The sequence below is a fragment of the Zalophus californianus genome, chromosome 16, assembly GCF_009762305.2.
Source record: "Zalophus californianus isolate mZalCal1 chromosome 16, mZalCal1.pri.v2, whole genome shotgun sequence".
NCBI lineage: Eukaryota > Metazoa > Chordata > Mammalia > Carnivora > Otariidae > Zalophus > Zalophus californianus.
This window is the reverse complement of record NC_045610.1, coordinates 51,608,078-51,630,335: the sequence shown is the minus strand read 5'-3', so window position 1 is coordinate 51,630,335 and position 22,258 is coordinate 51,608,078. Positions and strand designations below refer to the sequence as shown.

Below are 22,258 nucleotides of genomic sequence, written 5' to 3'. Positions count from 1 at the left end.
TTACCTCCTACTAGACTATAAGTTTCTTAAGGCTAGACAGAAAGGAAGAGGGGAGCAAATTTATGTTCATAGTGAGCCTGCGATAGCAAAATGTCTCAAACCCAGCAGTGTGCCCAATAAATATTTGTTTAATAAATGATGCCAAGCACTGGCCAAAACACATGACGTACATAACCTTGCCTAATTTTCATAACAATCCTGTGAATGAGTGTCAGTCTCTCCATGTAGCTGGTAGGGAAACCAAAGCTAGAGGGTAAATAGATTTTTCAAGGCTCATAGCGAGTAAGCAGAAGAGCAGAGCACAATGCACCTCTCTCTAGTTCCACAAGCTCGATGTCTTAAAGGTAACCATCAACCCCAACTTTACTGGTTGAATTAATCTGGACAAACCCCTTACGCAAGTTGTCTCTTTAGGTATGTTCAGAGTCTCTGGGATTATGTTTTTTCAAATGGCAATGGAGTTTGGGGCACAAGAAGGAGTAAAGAAAGTGAGGAGAATGTGCTTATAAAGATTTCAAATAGCACAGAGAGGCTGTCTCTGCACCTTTATTCTAAAATAATTCCCATATTCTTTCCCATCCTGTTCCCACTGGTTCTTCAGATTCTAGCCTTACCCTTATCTCTAACTCATTCGTCCCATGTGGGATTGGAGCAAGGAGAATCTAGGAAGGGAATAAATAACTTGTCCCTCAACATCTAGACCATCTATTCCCACGGCTTCCGCATGGGATCCTGGGAATCAACTGAAACATAGGTATGACTGTCTTGCTTTGGCTGGAGAGAAAGTCGAGAGAGAGAATTCATCCATCACTTCCCCAACTGCCTCCTCCACCACAAAAAGAGAGAATTCTAGTTCCTTCCACACCATCCAGTACAAAAGGAAAGCAGTGGATATGTACGTTCAGTCACAATTTCAAGGAAATAACACCTGTTACATTTACATAGAAATAACGAGGAATACAGGAAATCACTAAACCACAAAGGGGTTGGAGTATGCCTCTTCTTAGGTATGGTGCCAAATTGGTCATGCTCTTACTACTGTTTTAAAATTTTTTTAACTTAGATGTGCAGGGAAACACATGAAGTTTGGTTCTGCTTAGTTACAGCCTATAAGACAGCTAATGGAATCAATATTCATTGCTGATGTTTAACATTAACTTCCTGTCTGTACAGTATCTATCAGTAGACCAGTTGTAACCAGCTTCCTCCTACCGATGGGTACTTTGTACTTGGAATTCAACCTTAACGCTCAGAATGAGTCAGACTCGCTCTTCCATAATCAACAGAGGCTTAAAGGAACACATCAAAAGGAACCTCTATATAGGTAGCCACAGGCCAGCCCCTCCAAATAACCACACCCAGCCCCGGTGTAGACAAATTCACATGGAATCTACTCATGTTTTCTATCACCAACCATGTCTTCTGGGTAATGGGTTCATAAATGTCTTATGGGGAAACAACTCAAGTAGAGTAGCCAGGAGCTCAGGTTCTAGGGTCAGACAGACCTTGATTAAAGCTATGGCTCTACCACTGTCAACTTTGCCATCTAAGGCAAGTGCCTTGACCCTTTCTAGCCTCAGTTGGCTCATATACAAAATGGGGCATCGCTTCACCAGGCTCTAGGAAGGGGAGAATGAGATAATTCACATGTACAAGGAATCTGCAGCCTTGCTGCCATCTAGGAGAGTAGGAATTGTAGCACTGCTCTGTATGGGACTTAAACTTGACTCATTCTGGATATGGTGAGCAAACCCGGGCTCATCCTACTGAAGCTACTGTGTCTCCACGTAGCTTCCATCCCACCTCTAGCCTCCCTTCATTTGCAGAACATTTCCCAGGACCCTCCTTCCTAAATACACACAATACCCACAGTGTGAGTGACTCCGTAAGCAAAAGGATACTCATTCCCCAAACAAAACTGTCCACCCAGGAGAGGGGAGATTAATGTGATCCAGCAGCTCTAACCTTCGCAGGAGATGATAAGCGAAAAGCTCTCTAGGTAAGATGGAGGCTGTCTTACTATGGAGGGAAGCTTCCATCTTCTCTCCACACAAAAGAAATGATGGACCTTCTGGGTTGGCTCATGATCATGATCAACAAAGCCAGGCCACGATGGTAGTGATAAATTGTTTTTACTTTATTTGCTTCTCCAACAAAATGTGAGATCAGGCAGGGACAAGGAGAAGGATGAATGAACAGCTTCTCAGTGGGAGGGGAAATAAAGAAAAGAAATCTAAAGCAAACAGGAAGAGCACAGCTGAGGGGAAAGGACCCCAGGATGGGCTGCCGGAGACCGGTAGCTGAGTTCGGCGGAAATGAGCAATGGCCTACAAATCTCATAACCCGGAGAAGCACCACTCAGACATTTCCTGTGGGCTGGGCCCCAGAGGTTGCTGGTGGACTAGCTGTCCAGGTTAATAACTTCCAATTAAAGCCAAAGAGGAATGTAATATGGAAGCCCCATCATGAAAAGATTCCATTACTTGACTGAATAAAGTCATAAAGGGCAAGGTCAGCAAACGTTTTTTTTGAAAAAGGCCAAACAGCAACTATTTTTGGCTTTGTGGGGCATAATGTCTCCATCAGTACTATTCAACTCTACCATTGTTGGGGGTAAAGCAGCCCCGGACAACATACAAATGCATGTGCACCTCTGTGTCTTAATAAAACTTTATTTGTAGACATTGACTTTGAATTTTATATGATTTTCATGTGTCATGAAATATTACTCTTTTGGGTTGTTTTTCCCATTTTAGCTCATGGGCTATCCTTAAACACAGGTGAGGCTATAGTTTGCAACCTCCCTGATAATGGGCATCGGCCCTGTGGTCAGACAGGCCTGCCTTTGCATCCTGCCTTTGCCGTTTACTGCTTATCCAGCCACAGGCAAGTCGTTAACTCACCTGAGCCTCAGTTTCCCTATTTGTAAATTAACGATAATAGCATCTATCCCCATAGGATTTATGTGAAGTTCAAACACGTAACACAGGAAGTTCAAAAGCATAACACATCCCATGATATAAGTGATGGATGAGGATGATGATGATGATAGCATGGGGTGTTGGCGTGTGGGCTTAGAGCAACATCTAGCCCTACAGCTAACGGTCTGTAAAAAACAACAACAAAAGGTTGATCCCAATCCAACTATTCAACTTAAGGAGGCACAGAGAGACCAGAATATAAAACAGACAATGGGCTATCCAGCCAGGGTCTATTTAATGCTTCAACTCACAACTGAGTTGACTCCATGACGATGCTTTGATAGACTTCATGTGACTAGGTTATAACCTGAATATCCTGTCAACGCAGGAAGAGGGGTTTTGTGGGCTGCCTACCAAACTGTACGGACCAGCTGAGGAAAGGAAGACTCTAAGAGGAGACAGGGCGAAAGGGGGGCAGCACTGACAGCCACGGTGGGCCAGGAGGATGTGGGGAATTGTCGCATTTGAGGGTTATCCGTGCAGAGTTCCCTGTTTCGTCGTTGAGCCACCAGCTGTTGAAAACTTTCAGATTATCTCCGACAACCCTTCAGAGGCTCAAGCGCTGAGGTAACTTAGAAACAGCTCCTGAAACCAGCACAGGGTGGAGGAATTCACTCCAGTCCTGTCCCATTGGCTTCTTTAGACAGCTCATCTTAGTTCCGCACATTTTTAAAAGAAAAAGTTAGCCAAGGATCAGGCCACCTCTAAATCTGTCTAGAGGACGTAGGTAGGAGAAATGACACTGCTTCAGCCATCTAAATTGCCACTTAATGCTATTCTTGCAACTTCCAAATAATGAAGCAAAGATCTAATGGGAACATTAATGGAAACAGGGCAGCAGAGGAAGAAAATTACCTTATAATTTAATTACCCCAAACCTTTGATGAAATGTGGAGGGAAGTGATAGAGACCCCCACTGATTAAAAATACTTTGTCAGATATGTATTGAGCACTTCTCCTTTATAAGCACAATGTTAAAAGAGGTGGGGACGCAAAGTTGTACAAGAAGAGATGTTAGCTACCGAGCAGGGGCTTTTGGAGAGCGTCCATAAAAGGCAAATAACAATTACAGTGGTTAAAACGCGCAGCTGTATAGTGTAAGCATTGGGAATTAAAATGAGAGTATTTGCAAAATATCCCCTGGCAGAGAACTGGGAAGAAGCCCCACCACCATGATTCATGGATCACCATCTCTTGGGTACAGAAAAAGAACCCCTGCTGTTTGGCCTGTCAGCCCCCTTTTCCAGCATGTTCCCCTCAAAAACAAACAAAACAAAAAAGTGTGAAATATGCTAAAGATTCTGGGGAAAAAAATGCTGTATAAATGTGGATTACTAGTGTTTGTGTGTGGCTTATTGAAAAGAGCTTTGGGACAGAGAATCAGGGGACTCAAGTTCCACCTCTGGCTCTTTCTACAGGCAAATTGCTTTCTTGCAAAGCTTCAGTTTATTCATTTGTAAAATGAGCTGATTGGACTATAAGACTCCTTTCCTAGCTCTAAATTCTATCACTGAATATCCGGATGCATAAATAAGCACATTCACTAAAGAAGGCTATGATAAGAAGATTGTGAACGACATATAATTTGGGAGGTTATCAAGCCTTAATTCTTCTAACAAATCCCATAAACCAAACCACCTCTTATGACGCACAGGATTGCACATGAGGCTAAAAAAAAAAAAAAAGGCAATTTTTCTGCAACAGTGCATAGAACACAGCCAGGTGCTATGTAAGAATTATTTATGAAACTAAAGAAAAGCCACCTTTGCCTGTAGAGATTAACTGAAAATGCAGAATTGTCCAGAAGTAAGTTATTTCCCAGACTGGAATTTTAATCAGATCATTACATTTTCTTCTTATTATTTTCATACGGATCTTGGATAGCTATATAAAGTATAACAAAATGAATTTATGAAATCTGTGATGTTTATTTAAGACATTTGGGTTAAAATTAAAATTAGAACTCGCCAGGGAACTAGACAGTTGAGACACATAGGACCCAACTCTCAAACCATGATTACCTAGGCTTTGCAATTTTGGAATGTTCTGTCCTAACTCTGGAAATAATTTGATCCCCAAATTAAAATTTCAAGACACATTTTATGAGAAAAAAACTCAAACACATAAAACACAAATGTCAAAAAAAAGGGGGGTAAATTCAACTTCTCTTTTTTTACTAAAAAATGCAAATGACGGGAAAGTATGAACATCTTTGATCAAATTGGCAAAGATTTTTACCGTGATGCTTAAACCAGAGAATGGGCACTCCCAAACACTCATGGGAATAAGAATTTGTGTTAGGTCTCTGGAGGGCAATTTGGCACTATGTCCATGCCCTCTGACCTAACACTTCCATCTCTAGGAATTCACATTTTAAAGACATCATTGGGCAAATGCACAAAGATGTATGTTCGTGATATTCCTTGCAATGTTGCTTATAGATGTAAAAAAATGGAACTATGTGAAAGTGCAACTGAAGATTAATTAAGCAGCTACATCCTTACAAATTAAAATAAGCAGCTATTTAAAAGAATGGGATAACTGAACATGTGTGAATAGGGAAAGATGCCCAAGATACATGGCGAAGTATAAAACAAGTTGAAAGTAGGATATATAGCATGCAAAATAGCACCTATGCGTATGTATGTATGGTTATGGATGTGTGTGCAGATGCAAGGAGATGTTTACTGAAAAGTTACCAGTAATTAGCTCTGGATGGTGTGACTTGGAGTGATTTTAATTTTCTTATTAAGAAATTCTCTTTGGCTTGAATTTTGTTTTCAAAGAGCGTATATCATTTTTATAAGAAGAAGAAAGCTATTTTTAAATGGTGGAATAGAAAAGGACAGTGGGGAAGAATTTGATATCCAGAACCTGGGATTTCCTCTAAGGCCACAGTATACAGTCACAGTAACATATGAGCTGGTCTGATCCTCATGGTAACTTCATAATATTCAAAGTTAATAAACGTGAAGGTTCTGTTGAAGCAAATAAAATAGAACTGAATATTATGAATGTAGAAATATATTCACTCAGGGGGCACCTGGGTGGCTCAGTCGATTAAGCGTTAGACTCTTGGTTTCAATTCAGGTCATGATCTCAGGGTCATGAGATCAAGTCCCAACTCGACTCTGCACTGGGTGGAGCCTGCTTCAGATTCTCTCTCTCCCTCTGTCCCTCCTCCACTACCCCCCTCAAAAAAAAAAAAAAAATACATATATATATATATACACACACACATATATATATTCATTTGGAAATATTTCACAGTATATTGGTAAGTGAAACAAAAGGTAACTAAATAGACATTAGTTCTATACACACTTCAGATTTATTCATACACATATACAGGAAGTATTAAAAAAAAAGTCCAAAAGGATATATGCCAAAACGTATACTGTGGTCACTAGTGATTCTTATTTTCCTTTTCTTTATTTTCAAATGTTTCTGTAATGAACAAGTGCTATGTACCTACTTTTTTCTTTGGCTAAAAATATTCCTTATAGATCTTTCAGATCTTAAAATACTAGAAAGTAGTCCCAATGAGATAAATCTCAGCCCTTTTTAACTCCAGCATTAAATGGACCACCAAGAGAGCCCCTCAGAGCCCCTGCAGCTGACACGCAGCTGAATGAAGTGCTGAATGCCACACCAACACAAAACAAGCTCGGGGGAAACCCAAGGTACCTATTCTGATTTTGTGTCCTGAGATGTACGGGGTTATAAAACATCCTGGCTCAGATTACAGGCTAAGCATGACAAGTCTGTCTGGTACAACCTAACAAAGGAATTTACACAGAATGAGAAATTTACACATTTCATTTCCCAGGGTGGAATGAATTACAGAGGAAAAGAGCCCCTAGGAGTGCCTGCCCCACTCCTACGTGCTTCTGAATTATGCCTTCCGTGCATTTCCCCCAACACGATTTACCCAGTACTGGCTTAAACTAAGGGAAGCTAACATTTTTAAAAGGTAAAAAGAGGAAGAAGGGAGAGAGAGTGCCTTTCTTACACAGTCAAACTTTTTCTGTATTTTCAGGTGAACTGGGAGATGCCAGACCTCCCCACCTCCCTCTCTCCCTTCCTCCCTCAAATCATCATGGCTAATAACAATAGTTTTTTCTCTCTGGGGTAATGTAGATGACACATTTTTCCTGTAGCTTGTCTTCCTGTAATGTGCAGGAATTCCTGCACTTTCTGGGTGCCCTTCCTGTTAACTTACATTTCAGATTTCCTCAAAAGGCATTCTACCACTTTAATATTTGAAAAATGTCAGCTCAACCCCAGACAGCTAATATAAACAAGCTGAAAAGCATACCACCTAAAGTTACAACTGTGGAAAACAAAATTTCTTTTTAAGAAATTCTTTCTCGGAATCTCACCGTTGGTAAGGCTGGAAAGAAGCAGCCCCGTCCTTCCAGCTCCCAGGGAGTCTGTAATTCTTTTGCCTCTGCTCTGCCTTAAATTAGAGGTCTGCGAGACCGAATTATAGTGATCTAGAAAGTTCGTAAAGGTCCTTTGAATTGAACATGTGGTTAAATTCTTCAATACTATGAGGTTGTGTCCACCTTTCACTTTTGCCTCCCATTCCATTTGGTTATAGTATTACAAAGCAGTTTGGTACTGCAAAAAATGTCTTGGCCACTTGAGAATACGTAGCCGAATTAGGCCAATTCCACACTGAACGTCCAGGCCAAGGCTCCCATGCCATGTCTGAAATGATCATCCACTTCCCTCTATCGATAATTTTCCTTTTGGACAGGCACCTCACATTGGCACCAGATTTGCCTTCCAAAGAGGACCCAATTAAGAAAACCATTTGGCTAACTGGGAACTGATTTGAAGAACCACCAGTAGCTGATCTACAGTGGGCACACTCCTAATGGAAGGGTGCCAGGCTAGTATCTTCTAGTTTCCCAACTCAGAAGCTTGCTCTACTAGCACAGAGAGAAAAAAAAAAAAAAAAAAAAAAGGAGAAAAGGAACCTGATTTACTTTAGACCCTAAGGTCCAAAGATAAGATCACTATAATACCATCTTCTTTTTTTTTTTAAGATTTTATTTATGTATTTGACACAGAGAGAGACAGCAAGAGAGGGAACACAAGCAGGGGGAGTGGGAGAGGGAGAAGCAGGCCTCCCGCCGAGCGGGGAGCCGGATGCGGGGCTCGATCCCAGGACCCTGAGATCATGACCTGAGCCGAAGGCAGTCGCTTAACCAACTGAGCCACCCAGGCGCCCCTTATACCATCTTCTTCACAAAACCTTCCTATCTCCCAGAGAGATCACTGCCATCTCTAAACTCCCAACTGGGCCATTTCTTTTCATTATCTATGCAATTATCTTGTATCATAATGATTTGCACACATGCTTTCTAAATGGTAAGTTCCTTGAAGGAAACAAGTACATTTTAAATATTTTGTGTGTGTGTGTGTGTGTGTGTGTGTATATATATATATATCACACATACACATACATGAATACATACATATACATACACATACATATTCATACATCTATTATATTAAACTGAACTGAATAAATGAGTGTATACCAAATACAAAGTAACTAGATGCTAGCTCTTTAAAGCATCAAAGCCCAGAACGCCCATTCTAAGCTGTTACATCTCTGCTCAGTTAGGAGATTGTAGGTTTCCTCTTTACTAAGGAACATCTGGACATCTGTACTTCATAATGCCAATTCCTAGGTTCTTCAGCACTCTGAGCTTTCCAGATTTCCATTCTCCCCTAATGGTCAAGGAAAACACTGCCCTGTTTCGAACTCTTGAGAACATATATCACTTCCTTCTTGGTCTGAGATGTGTGATTCCCATCAGGCAGAATTAAAAAGTGGTTCAACAAAATACCAAAAAAATGGCAGAAGGCTTATGAGACACTTTAATTTCACTGGATCTTCCCCATGCATGTAGTGTCCCTGGTACCCTTACTCACCTATACCTAACTCACCTCTTCCCTGCATACATTCTCATATGGCATATGCTTTCTCTATAGTGAAGGATTTGTTCTGAAACAAGCAGTGACTTAGGGTCCTAGAGGCACCTGACAGCACCCCCTCAGCTCTCTGATGCCATGTCAGGAATTTTTTTAATCCCCTCCCCAGTATGACATTAAGCCTGCAAAATACAACTGTATAAAAAAATTTTTTAAGAAAAAGAAAAAAAAATTTAAAAACAACCATAACCCTGAATTTCTGACCTATTATAGCTGTCTAAATACACGTAATTACACACTTAAAAAGATTTCATTATGATTTTCAACGAAACGGTGCATTCCCCCCATGTTGGTGTAATGCTTAAAAGTACAGTTTTCTCCCCATATTTTCCCTCGAGATGCAAAGCACCTCCCAAAAGGGGAGACATAAAACATCTATGTCCTCACTGCTGCTTCTAAATACTGTGAGCCAATAAGCAATTGGTGTACAGTGCAAAATCTCAGAGGAGAAAGACTTCTCGTCTGCTCTTTTTGTAATATGTTATTATTCACACTTCACCTTTACTTCCTTTAAAAATCAAAAGTTTTTAATTTTTAATGTTCAAAGCGGTATCAATGGAAATGTAGCTAAAAACGTACACCGCAACGGTTTATTCCCAAAGGAATATAAGATTACATTAATTTCCTAATAGTTTAACTCAACTTTTACCTTTTATCGTCACCTACAGACTTTTTAAAAGTTTGTATTCCTGTTGCACATAAAATTACTTATAATGTGTATGCATACTAAAGAATTTTACAATTATATAAAGCACTGCACATTTAGACGCTACCAACCTGCTCTATCTCTCCTGACTGTGCAAAAGGCAAAAAGAGCTCAGTAATCCTAGCAGAAGAATGCAAATAACGTCAATGCACAGCTGAACTGCAAGCCCTGCCTTACAGGAACTCTCTGTGTCTGCAAAAAAAAAAAAAAAAAAAAAAAAAAGACACATACTAAACAGGAAATGCAACTGAGCTGTGGAAAACCTCAAACTTAAAAATGCAATCGCCAGGCGAAAATTGCATCCATGCATTCATAAATGCATGCACAACCCTTTGCATTTTTGCAAGTAATGCAAACAGGCTCTTACCTTTCGACTGAGACATTTTCCCCTTTCCTTTGATGGGGGAGGGGAGCACAAAAGACTTTGCCTTGCTTCTCTTCTGTAGCTAGTTTTGCAACAAAGATGCAAGCTGCAGGCGTGCAATCTTCATGCAAGTGGAGTTTCTCTTGACCGATGCAGCAGATGGACTTTCAGGGAATCAAGATGGAAATGCACACCTTGCAAAACAGACTGGAAAGTGATTTTTCCCCCAGTTGCAACGTTAGGGAAGGCTGTGCTGCAGCTACATGATGGGCCAGGGCTGGCAGCTAAAAGCTCCAAACTTGGAACTGAGTATCTTAGTGCGCAGACGTCCTTCCTGCGAAGGGCGCGGGGGCCGCTGGGTAATGTAGTTCCGAGCAGAGTCCACGGGGCTCTGATTTAAGGAAACGCGGTCGCTTGGGTCGCTGAGCGAGATGACTGGGTGCGCCCAGATAAACAAGTCAGGCACGCAGTCGGTAGTAAGTGATGGGGCCAAAAACGGCAGGGCCAAAGCGAGGGAGCATTTTTTGTTACCGAAAAGCCCTGAAGCAACAGTTGAAGAACATTAGGTTAGCTGAAAAGCATTTGGCTCTCTGAGAAGGTCGGATTGGGTGTTTCGTGTTTGGCGGGCAGCACCTGTTGTAGTGTCCCTGCCTGTAGACGTTTTAGCCCCCACACCTCCATTTTTAAAAACATTTTTCTCGCTTGGAGAATTGGTTGGTGACTTGGCTGGCTAGAGGTAAGATTACCTTTGCAACTGAATAGAAAATGCAAAGTTTTTAGGCAGAAATGATCCAGGTGGGTGATTGTCAAGGAACCTGAAATTCATTACTGGGGGTTGGGGGGAGGGGCAGTTCTCATTTCTTGAAGGGTTCAAGAGGAAGTTCTGCTTTTTATGTGTCAAAGGTAACTTTATCAAAGTTACAATGTTTAGATGCTTTTTCCCACCTGATGGGAGAGGAAAGCCCCCGGTCTAAGGGAGAAAATAGGTGGTAATCTTAAATTACCCAAAACAGAGATCTTGAATTTATTCAGCTAAATTAACAGTATTTGTTGAACTCCTGGGATGGGCCAGACACCTTTCTAGGGTGTTGGGTCCTCCATTTGTCGTGTATTGCCCATGGCTAGGGGATGGGCAGCAACATGGTAGACAGAGCCACCCCCTTCACAAGGAAGCCAGAGATGCACAGGACGATTCCATGCAAGCAAAGAAGCTGAGTGAAGGGGCGTGGGCTGAAATGAGCTCAGACTTCTACCTCACTGAGTAGACCAGACTCAGAAATGTGCTTTCAAGGGAGAGTGGGAGAAATGGAGGGTTTCAGGCAGCCGGGATGTGAACCAAGCACAGTAAAGAAATGAGGACAAGCCTCTTCAGGAGACAGTAAGGATACTATGTCGCCTTGTATACAAAAGTGAGGGTGGACAGAATGTACAGGTGAGGACTGTACTGGATGGTAAAGGCCACTAGAGGTTTGGACTTTATTCCGCAGGTACTTGGGAGGTGGTAAAAGGCTTTTGAGGGGCGTAACTGAATCAAGGCATTGTTTTAAGAAGGTAAATTTGCCTCCACAATCGCGGTTGAGTTGAAACTGAGAGAGTCTAGAGATAGGGCAGGTCAGTAATGGAAAATAAAAAGAGGCACTTTGAAAGAGGATTCAGCCAGATTTGATGACTGCTAATGAAAACAATGGCCGTTTTATTTGGAATTCTAGAAAGCCAGGGCCTTCTGAGTAATGGATGCATTGGAGGGAGAAAGACCACCATGTTTAAGCTGGAAGTCACCAAATCAGCTCTTTTTTTTTTTAAAGATTTTATTTATTTATTTGAGAGAGAGAATGAGAGCTAGAAAGCCCAAAGAGGGAAGAGGGTCAGAGAGAGAACCCGATGCGGGACTCGATCCCGGGACTCCAGGATCATGACCTGAGCCGAAGGCAGTCGCTTAACCAACTGAGCCACCCAGGCGCCCACCAAATCAGCTCTTAAAACAAATATGCAGTAAGGGATGGAACGAACATTAATTTACCTAAGTTGATCTCCTGTCCGGGCATTATTGAAAATTAATCATAAGGTCACCCCAGGTTCGTATTAGCTTCTGTCTGTAAGACCAAAGGGTCTTTGTCCCAGGAACCACAGAACCGGGGACATACTAGCTCACTTTCATTCACTGTCCTTCTAGACAAATCCTTGCTGTCCCTTGCTGTCCTGGCACACACAGCCTCGGCACATCTTGGAACTGGCATTTTTGTTTTCGAAGTCTCATTTAGCCAAGAGGCACGTGAGGGCGGAGATTCCTGTCCGTGCATCCTGTTCACCTCTGCAAACGTTCAGGGAGCACCTGCTAAGTGCCAGGCTCTGGGGTGGCCACTGGTGCATGTTGCTGCTGTCATTTGTGCTGGTACTTTCTCTCCGTGGCGTGCGGAGTTCATCGCTGGCAAACGGATCGTGTCCCAAAAATCCATCTGTAATGCGTATTCCCATAGAAATGATATGTTCCACAGCCAATGCCCACATTCACTCACACACCCGTACCCAAAACACCTTTGACCCACACATTGGCTGAGCCACATGTTTAAAAATACCAAAACTGGGGTGGCTGGCTGGCTCTGTGGGCTCTTGATCTTGGGGTCGGGAGTTCAAGCCCCAGGTTGGGCGTGGAGCTTACTTAAAAAGATAAATAAAAATAAATAAAAATAGCAAAATTTATCATTTTTTCATTAATGGGAAAAATGTTTTTTGAATTTCCACGGGGAACACAACCTCCCTTGGAAGTCTTAGATTCCAGAAGAAAAAGTTCTTGCCTTGGTGGCCAACGATTTCCTCCTCCCATGGTCTTGGGTGGCCGGAGAAGATGTACCTCTCTACAGTTGTGGGCCTTGCCTCTTCTTGCCAGGATAGGAATCCCTCCCATGGTGGTGTGAGGAATTGGAAGCAAAATCTGGCATGTTGTTCCTTATTAGACAGTACATCAGGGGTTTATCTTGAGGTGGCCTGGGTTCTTGCTTCAAATCCCCCATCTTAAAAATGTTCTATGCTTTAGATCTTTCTAAAATGCAAATTTGGTGCATTCCCCCCACCCCAACCCCAGCTTATAGTGACCATCAAGACAGTGGCAAACTCCTTAGCATGGCATAATTGGCTTCTTGAGACCTGTTCCCTGCTGACCCTCCAGCTTCATTTCTCACCCTATGTTGATGCTATAACCAAAAGCCAGGGTTCCCTCTCCTTTCTTTAGATACGTTGATCCCTCTACCTGGCAGGCCTTTTCCATTCTTGACCTAGCTCATTCCGATTTGTGCTTCAAGAGTTAGCTTAGCTGTCATTTCCTTTTGGCAGCCTTCTGTGACCCATCACCCTATGAGCACCCTCAGTGTGAATTAGGTGCATTCTCTAATTCTGCAGCTCCCAGCATACACCTCTTTCTTGATACTCATCATAGGGCTAACAGGTGATCATTTACCTTTTTGTCTCCTCCAGGAGCCTGAACTACTGGAGATCGGAGACTTATCTCTGCATTCCCAATACCCTGTATCTAGCATAGAATAGATCCTCAAATGCATACTGAAATAATGAATGGGATAAATCGAGAAGGGACTTGTGACCATGGACAGCCTGGAATAACAAGATTCCAATGATATTAACACCTGCAGAGGATATTAGAACACCTGGGCAAAGCCCTATGCTGTCAGGTTAGAGGTGTGATTCGTGAAAGGATGACCTTAAGTCAGACTGGCTCTGGAAGAATTATTCTAGAAGTATATGCAAGGTGTCTCAACCTGGGGTGATTTTGCCCCCCCCCCACCCAGGGACATTGGGCAACGTCTAGAGACATTTTTGGTTGTCACAACCGGGAGGGTGGAAGTGGTGACACTGGCATCTAGAGGGTAGAGATCAGGGATGCTGATGATCGTACTGCAAGGCACGGGAAGCCTCCCACAACCAAGAATTATCTGGTCCAGCGGTGCCAGGGTGGCTCAGTCCATTAAGCGTCTGCCTTCGGCTCAAGTCATGGCCTCAGGGTCCTGGGCTCGAGCCCCGCATTAGGCTCCCTGCTCGTGGGGAGTCCACTTCTCCCTTTCCCTCTCCCTCTCTCGCACTCCCTCTCAAGTAAAAAAATAAAATCTTAAAAAAAAAAAAAGAATTATCTAGTACAAATGTCAGTAGGGGTGAGTTTGAGAAATGCTGGTACATAGTGACACCTTGAGAAGTTACTGACATTCTATTTTTAAGTTAATTTAAAGCTAATGAGATTCAGTAAGTGTAAATTTTGATGTGAAGAAAACACTAGAATCTAAGAGATGTGGGTTCTAGTCCTGGCTGCAGAAAGAGTTAGCAATGGCTCCTAAGGTAAGTCACTTTACCTTTCTGGACCTCTTTTTGTTCCACTAAAATAAGGAGGGTTAGACTAAATTCCAGTTCTAATATCCCGTAGCTCTAAAACCAGCTCAGTGTCTGATTAAAACCACCAAAGATTTAAAGGAAGAGAGGTGTGATCACGTATTCTGCTTTTTACATTGGAATTAAGGGTTCCTGATCCCCTAATTCCTGCAGGCCAACTAATGACTGTTGTAACAATAACCCCTGGGAAATGAGACAAGAAGTATTCAAATTACAGTTTGAAATATTGCCTTCCAGATAGCAGTACTCATCTGTATGTGACATTTACAAATGTTTTCCAACAATGTCTACTAGATGTCAGAAACATGGAAAAGAAGGTGCCAGAGTTAAAGCTAAGAGTTCAACTCTGAATATCTACTTTCCTAGATTCTAGAAAATGATAGTATAAATAGGTACGCTATGCGGAGAAACATGGCAGGTTGGTTTAAGGAACTGGATGATGAGTTGCAAGTGTACAATAGCTTTAAGCACAAATTTTGTTTTCATTGCATTAATATATCACAATGAATTATGATTTTTGGTAGAAATTCTAGAAATTCCAAGGTAGATTCAGCTTAGCTTCCAGTGCCCTCCCCAATAGCTGTCATTTCCTGACAGCTATACCTATTCTGCCTTCTTCCATCCATATATTCTAGGATTCCTTTGTTTAAGCGAACTGGTCAAAACACGATTATTTATCCTACTGAGATATGAATTTATATGTCACCATTTCTGTATGTTAACTCATGCTATTCTATGTCTTTGCCTTATTCTGGCCCCAACCAAAGTCTTCATTTTTCTAAAGTCTACCCTTCATTCAAGGTTCAAGGTCACCTCTTCTATGAAGTTGTCCTTGATCACATCCCTCTGTCTTAAAAGACATCGTCCCCCTTAAATTCTGATGGCATCTGTTAGCTCTAATGGGCCATATATCAAATACTGTCTTGCAGTAAATATTACTTAAGTACAGATCTTACCTCTTCTGCTAAATCTTTCATTCTCTGCACATTCCTGACTTACTCCCTTGGGCAGATCTTACTTGTCTATATTTGGCCCTTGTTCTAAGCTTGGACAGGGACAGTTTCATCTTCATCATGTTGCCCCAAGTCAAGTATATGTCATGCATATAATATGTGCTCAGCTAATACTCATTTATCTGATATATGGATAGGATTTATTACATACTAAATGCGTTCACCTAAAATGGGTTGGTTAGCTTATCTTAGCATTTTGTTGAAAGTGAAACAAATGCCAGCATAAGGATTTACTAAGAAGAAGAATTTTTATTTAATTATGATATATAATTATCAAAAAAGTGTTTGACTGATACTTTAAGACTCCTATTAAGAATCTAGATTTTCAAATTACTATCAACAACCTTTAAGATAACTGTCCCAGTACATCTAATGGAAATGCCACTGACTCTCCAGAGTCCTCATTATTACATTCTTATTGAATAAAAAATTTGTAATATGAATGTTCAGTGTTTCTAAGCGATCAAGGAGCCATATAGAGCTCCAGTGTGATGCTGTTTCAACCTTGCCCCAAAACCAAATTGAGTCTTAGCCAGACGTACTAGCATGAGCTGACTGACAAAGGATGTAGGTTCTAGGAAAGTAAGAATAGAAATGATTCCTGTGGGGCACCTGGGTGGCTCAGTCGTTAAGCATCTGCCTTTGGCTCAGGTCATGATCCCAGGATCCTGGGATCAAGTCCCACACTGGGCTCCCTGCTCAGCGGGGAGTCTGCTTCTCCCTCCCCCACTCCCCCTGCTTATGTTTCCTCTCTTGCTCTCTCTCTCTCTCTCTCTCTCTCTCCCCCTCTCTGTCAAATAAATAAATAAAATCTTTTAAAAAAAAAGAAAAGAAAGAAAGAAACGATTCCTGCCTAGTATTCACCCTATAAGATGATCATGTGTCATCTGGATAGTGTGTTAAAGCAAATAGCAAACTGCTTTGAATCATTGGATTAAGTAATACGGGGCGGGCACCAAAAAGATTTCAAATTCTGTTAAGAGAGAAAATTGCAATGTTGTCTAATCCAACACATGCATATACTTTTTCTTCTCCTTCCACCATAATCAAATCAATCGGTCTCCATCTCTATAGATACACACACGCATACACACACACGTGTGTGTGTGTGCGCATAGTTGTCTCTCTCATACAACACTCACTCATTTTCTTCTGTGGTCCTGCCCCATCTGGCTTCTGAAAATCTGAACAGATTTTAAGTCAGAGCTCTACAGAAAGCCAAATAAATGGTCATGCCCTGTATGTGAGGTTCAAGTTACACTTAAATTTGGAACTCCTTTGCAACACTCCTAATCAGTTCCATATTTAAACAATTGTTGATTTGTATTATCCCAGGGTGATTAAAAAAGAACTGCACCTTGGCCACCCAGATACCCAGATATTTCACTTTGCAACTTCTTCCTGAGACAATACCTCCAAGAACCTCATGTTTGTACTGCGCTATCATTTTCCGCCTTAAAGGGATGAAGAATCTTGTTATGGCTGCCATTGCAGTTGTCAGAAGTGGTATATTTCAGAGGGGTCAAGGGTGATTGATACATGCCCTAGGGACCTGAAAGGCACATATCAAACATTTTTTAAATAACAGAGCACTGGGCCACCTGACTGTCACAGTTGGTTAAGTGTACAGCTCTTGATTTTGGCTCAGGTCATGATCTCAGGGTTGCAAGATGGAGCTCCACGTCGGGCTCTGCACTTAGCATGGAGTCTGCTTGGGGTTCTCTCTCGCCCTCTCCCTCTGCCCCTACCCCCATCATGCTCGCACAGATGCGCGCACTCGCAAATAAATAAGTAAATAAATCTCAAAAAAAAAAAATAGAGAGAGCTGGGAGAATTTCTGTACAAGAGGTGTTGTCAAATTATGTCCCATGCTCCAAATTCACTGTGCCTGCTGTTTCTGTAAATAAAGTTTTATTGGAACACACTTATGCCCAGTCATGTATTGCCTGTGGGTGCTTTTGAACTACAGCAGAGTTGCAATAGAGACTAACCAGCCTGCAAAACCTACAATACTTACTTTCTTGGCCCTTAACTTCATGAGTGTGTAGACCCTGCTTTACAAATTGGTCTTGACTGCTTGTTCTTATAAGCCCCAGTTACTAATTAATGCATTTCCAAAGGTGTTCAGTTTTCTCTACGGTCACCCTGTGCTTGGACTATTTCTAGTTCGAAAGTCTTAACTCCACGGTTATATTGTAAAGTCCTTGAGAATACTCATGAATACCCTGGAGAGCTTATAGAGCACAGCAAGGGAGTACAGAGTGAGCCTGTTCTAAGTATTTCTTGACAGACTGATTAAATCGAGCATTTCCTATAAGAGTCATGACTCTTGTAACATAAGAAAAAATTAGCTCTCAGTTTTCCTTGAGTATCTCCGCCTTTCCATCTATTTTCCTTTTCCTACGTATCTCTCAGGATGTTCAGATCCCAGATGTTTAAATACTAGGTCTATGTACAAAAGAAGGATTAAGAAAAATCAAAATATAAAATACAGGCAATGCCAGCTATAAAACATTACATCTCACAAATCTTTTGTCCCGGGAGCCTAAAAGAAAAGAACAGAGAGAGGCACCCTGGTTTACTATACCCCATTTTAGAAAATAATAGACCCTCATTGAGACCTACAGTTATGACAAGCATGGCATGGGTTAAGAAAATGGAAAAAGTATGATCTCTGTTCTGAGAAACTTAAAATCCTGTGGGTAACGTTAGTAACATTTTTATAATATTTCAAGGTTTACAGGCTCTCTCCACATCCACCATGTATCATTTTATCCTTACAGTGACACTGAAGTGGGTTGTCCCTAAATCCCGGTTTATCATCCTCTCATGTTGTTGCTTTACTTAGACAAGATGGAAAAACATGTGATTTAAAAGCTGTCTGGTTGCAGATGTAGAAACTTGTCTTCTGATCTCTAGTCCCTTACTTCAGCCATCCAGTCTCGTTGTAAGCTAGGTAACTTTTAGTCAATGCCCTAGAAATTGTACCTTTTTCAGGTTAAGAGTCATTCAGTAACATTTTGCCTCATCTTATATTAGTTATTCATGGGACAAACTCAGCTCAGGACTCATACAAGTCCACAATAAATCTGTGTATCTCCTTTACACTCTGTACCTTAGCCAACGCACTGTGACAATTCAGTAAATCCTGTACTATTTGAGGATGAGTTAGAAACACTGATACAGGACAGTGTTGTGCCCTTCAAGACTCCTTGATCTGTTTACACTGATATTAATAGATGATTCTGGGCTTCAGTCACAGACCCGAATAATTCCGGTCGTACTGACCTGCTACACTTCATTAAAAACTATAAAATATTCTGGGAAATATTTCAGGTAAGCGATATATGCAAGTTACAGAAAAAGTTCAACAGTTCACAGAATATTAAGAAGCTGTCTGAACTATACAGTGCTATAGAAATAATTACGGAGAGTCAACGTAATAAATCAACTTTTTCTTAAATTGTTCCGTTTTTGGATTAGTGTCCAAAGGAAATGCTTTATTATTAACAGCATATGGCAGGTAAGTTGAAAATACTGCTAATTTTCCTTATTTCTGCTCCTTTGAGATGGTAGACTAATAATTTTGTTTGTGAGCCAAATTCATAAAAACAGTGGGTTCTATATATTTGTTCAATTAGTCTATCTTATAACCAAATAGGGTTTTATAAATATTATGTAATTGTGTAGTATTAGAAAGCAGCTATTTGAGAATATAATGAGTGTCTGATGGTGTTTTATAGATTGGGCTTCCTACCATAAAGAGGGTTAAGGTTAACCTCTTTATGGTGCGGTAACGTGAACCACACACTCCATGCCTTTTCATGATCTTGTAGCCTACAACGTAAGGAGTACAACAGCAGACGTCTATTAGATTGTACCTACTGCCTCTGGAATTGTTCGGAAGTCTATTTTAGAGCTCCTTTCCAGCAGCTTTATTTTACTGACATTTAGGTGGGAAATGAAGACAACCTAAAAACCTGCACATTGGCAAAAGGCAGCCAGAGATTTCCATTTTACGGGACCTTATTTATCCTGTTGTTTCTGGATTGTTTGAATCCAAATAAGTATCAAATGCTTGTATTAAACAGTTTTGGGCATATTGCCATCTGGCACTGAGTAAATTTTGGAATGCGGGTAGATATTTCAAAGAAAATTGCAGAAGGTGTCATGTACAATTTTCTTAAGCTGATTTCCGTGAGATCTATGATTTTGGAAGTTCAGTCTACAGGTTTTTAATAGACATTTGGATGATTTTTTAAAAATATCCAGGTAGTGCTTTATGAAAAAATGGAATGCTTGGCTCCTAACTTTTAATGGCTCATTAATTTTGAGCTTCTCATAGTAGTTATTTAAAATACGCTATGTAAAGAAATGTTTAAGGATGTATGAATTTCATAATATTAGTTCTTACCCCATCTTAATGAGATAGCAAACCAAAGTGTATCTGGGTTTGAAGTTAGGGAAACTATATATTCACAATAAATTCTTCTGGCATTATAGGTAGATTCAAGAAAGGAAGCAGAATATATATATATATATATATATATATATATATATATATATATATATATATATTTAAGATTTATTTATTTGAGAGGGAGAGAATGAGTGTGTGTGCATGCAGGGGGAGGGGCAGAGGGAGACAAACAGACTCTGCTGGGCGGGGAGCCTGACACAGGGCTGGATCTCACAACCCTGAGATCATGACCGGAACCAAAATCAAGAGTCAGATGCTTAACTGACTGAGCCACCCAGGTACCCAAAGCAGAATATATTTATGACATCTAACTATCTTCTAGACTAAGATAAAATTATTATAATTCACAGGATGTGAGCAAAAGCCATCTCAAATGTAAAATACATTACTCTATTTATTCCTGTATCTGCAAATACCTATTTCTTTCTTCATCAACATTGGAGGGGTCAAGTTGATTCAGATTTTAATCTAGTAAGCTTGAAGGCACTGTTTTAGTTTGCAAACCGAGAACCCTCACTGTCACAATTTTAAGTGACCTGATTTATATGACACTGACTTAGGAGCAAGGTGAAACTAAAATCATTACCAGCGATTCTCTGTTATATTTAAAATTAACAGAGGAACAAAATTTTCCAAAATATGACTAAAATAAGATTATACCTCTTTGGATGCTACCAACTTTTTAATACACCTCCCAACTCAGAGACATAAAGCCTGTGTTTTATAAAGATGTTTAACGATTTCAACCTCAAGTCTTTATATAACCAGTAGTCATGGACTATTTTTCAAGGATCGTGGTGACTCTGAAATATGGAATTTATTGGCTGATGATGTTCTTCAAGTGCCCTTCTACATAATATGGTTCCCGTGTTTTGTTTCAAACCCATTTTTTATAATGAATCAACAGAAGTCACATAAAAAAAAAAATGATCCTAAGGATTCCTGCTAGTTATTTTCTCAGCCAGTCACATTTAATTTAGGAAGGGAATTTGAATTAGCAAATTAATACCTATCCTACCTGTTTTTAAAAGTTTATATTGATAGAAGAGTCAGATATGATGAGTATTTCTTAAAGTCAAGTGTTCTATTGAAAGCAGTTTAGTTTGGAAAAGGCAGAAAAATTCAGAATGATATTATATGGAAATATTTCATAAGAATTAGCAGATATGGTTAGACATAGATTAAAAGAAAAATAAAAGGGAGTCACATAATTTGGAGTGTGTTTTATCTACTTATAACATATACCTCGAATACCAAATTCATACATAAAAAAGCAATCGACCTTAATAACTTCAGGTCTGTTTCATAGATTGGTCCCTGCCTCACCTGCACAGGAGTAGATAAGTGTCTCTGTTGTCTTAGCTGCACTTCTAATCACCCTTCTTTCCCCTCAGCTGAACAGTCGACGATTTAGGATTGAAGACACGTGAGCTGCTGAGATGCCATTCATTGTGGTCTAGGCTGTAAATACTGTGATTTAGGCTGTAAATACTGTGAAGAATTAGGTGCAATAAAAGTTCAAGTAAATGTGAATTTTGGCCCCCATTTTATGTTGAGAGGACTCTGGTAGAGATAGTCAAGTGTCAAATACCAAGAATATGGCATCAGAAGATGCTTTTTTCCTGTGTAATATCCCATGGAAGCAGATAAATTGACAGAGCTCTAGCACTTGCTTCCATGACCAAGTCAGTTTCCATTATCGGCTAGTTGTTCATAGGTATAATTTGATGACACTAGACCTGTATAGGTTGACCATAATTGTGAGGGGATTATAGCACAGACTCTGGAGCCAGACGGCTTGGCTGGGTTGGACTCCTGGTTCTTCTAATTACAGTTGACACTTGAATAACAGAGGTTTGAAATGCACGGAACCACTTATTTGTGGATTTTTTTCCAATAAATACAGTACAATACTGTAAATGTATTTTTCTTATGATTTTCTTAACAATGTCTTCTTACTTTATTGTAAATACAGTACATAACAAATATAACTTGCAAAATACGTGTTAATCAACTCTTTATGCTCTCTGTAAGGCTACCAGTCAGCAGTATATCATTACTAGTTAAATTTGGGGGGAACCAAAAGTTTTTCATAGATTTGCCTGAAACTAATGTAACATTGTGTGTCAGCTACACTCAAATTATAAAGAACTTCTACAATTCCACACCCAAAAAGCAAATAACGCAATTAAAAATGGGCAGAAGAAATGAACAGACATTTCTCCAAAGAAGACATCCAGATGGCCAACAGACACATGAAAAGATGCTTAGCATCACTCACCATCAGGGAAATACAAATCAGAACTACAATGA

At 40.5% G+C, this 22,258-nt stretch overlaps 2 protein-coding genes across 2 annotated transcripts in view; one reads left to right on the top strand and one right to left on the bottom strand.

Moving 5' to 3' along the window:
• Window positions 1-10,379, bottom strand: part of MAP2K6 (mitogen-activated protein kinase kinase 6) — a 114,175-nt gene extending 103,796 nt beyond the window's left edge. Inside the window, 1 exon segment of the mRNA XM_027568396.2 lies at window positions 10,064-10,379. Coding sequence (XP_027424197.2) covers window positions 10,064-10,079 — 16 coding nt within the window. The 5' untranslated portion in view covers window positions 10,080-10,379.
• A 203-nt stretch (window positions 10,380-10,582) lies between these two features.
• ABCA5 (ATP binding cassette subfamily A member 5) overlaps window positions 10,583-22,258 on the top strand; it is a 135,825-nt gene continuing 124,149 nt past the window's right edge. Inside the window, exon 1 of the mRNA XM_027626108.2 lies at window positions 10,583-10,796. The gene's annotated coding sequence lies outside the window, so the exon portion shown is untranslated. The remainder of the gene's footprint in view (window positions 10,797-22,258) is intronic.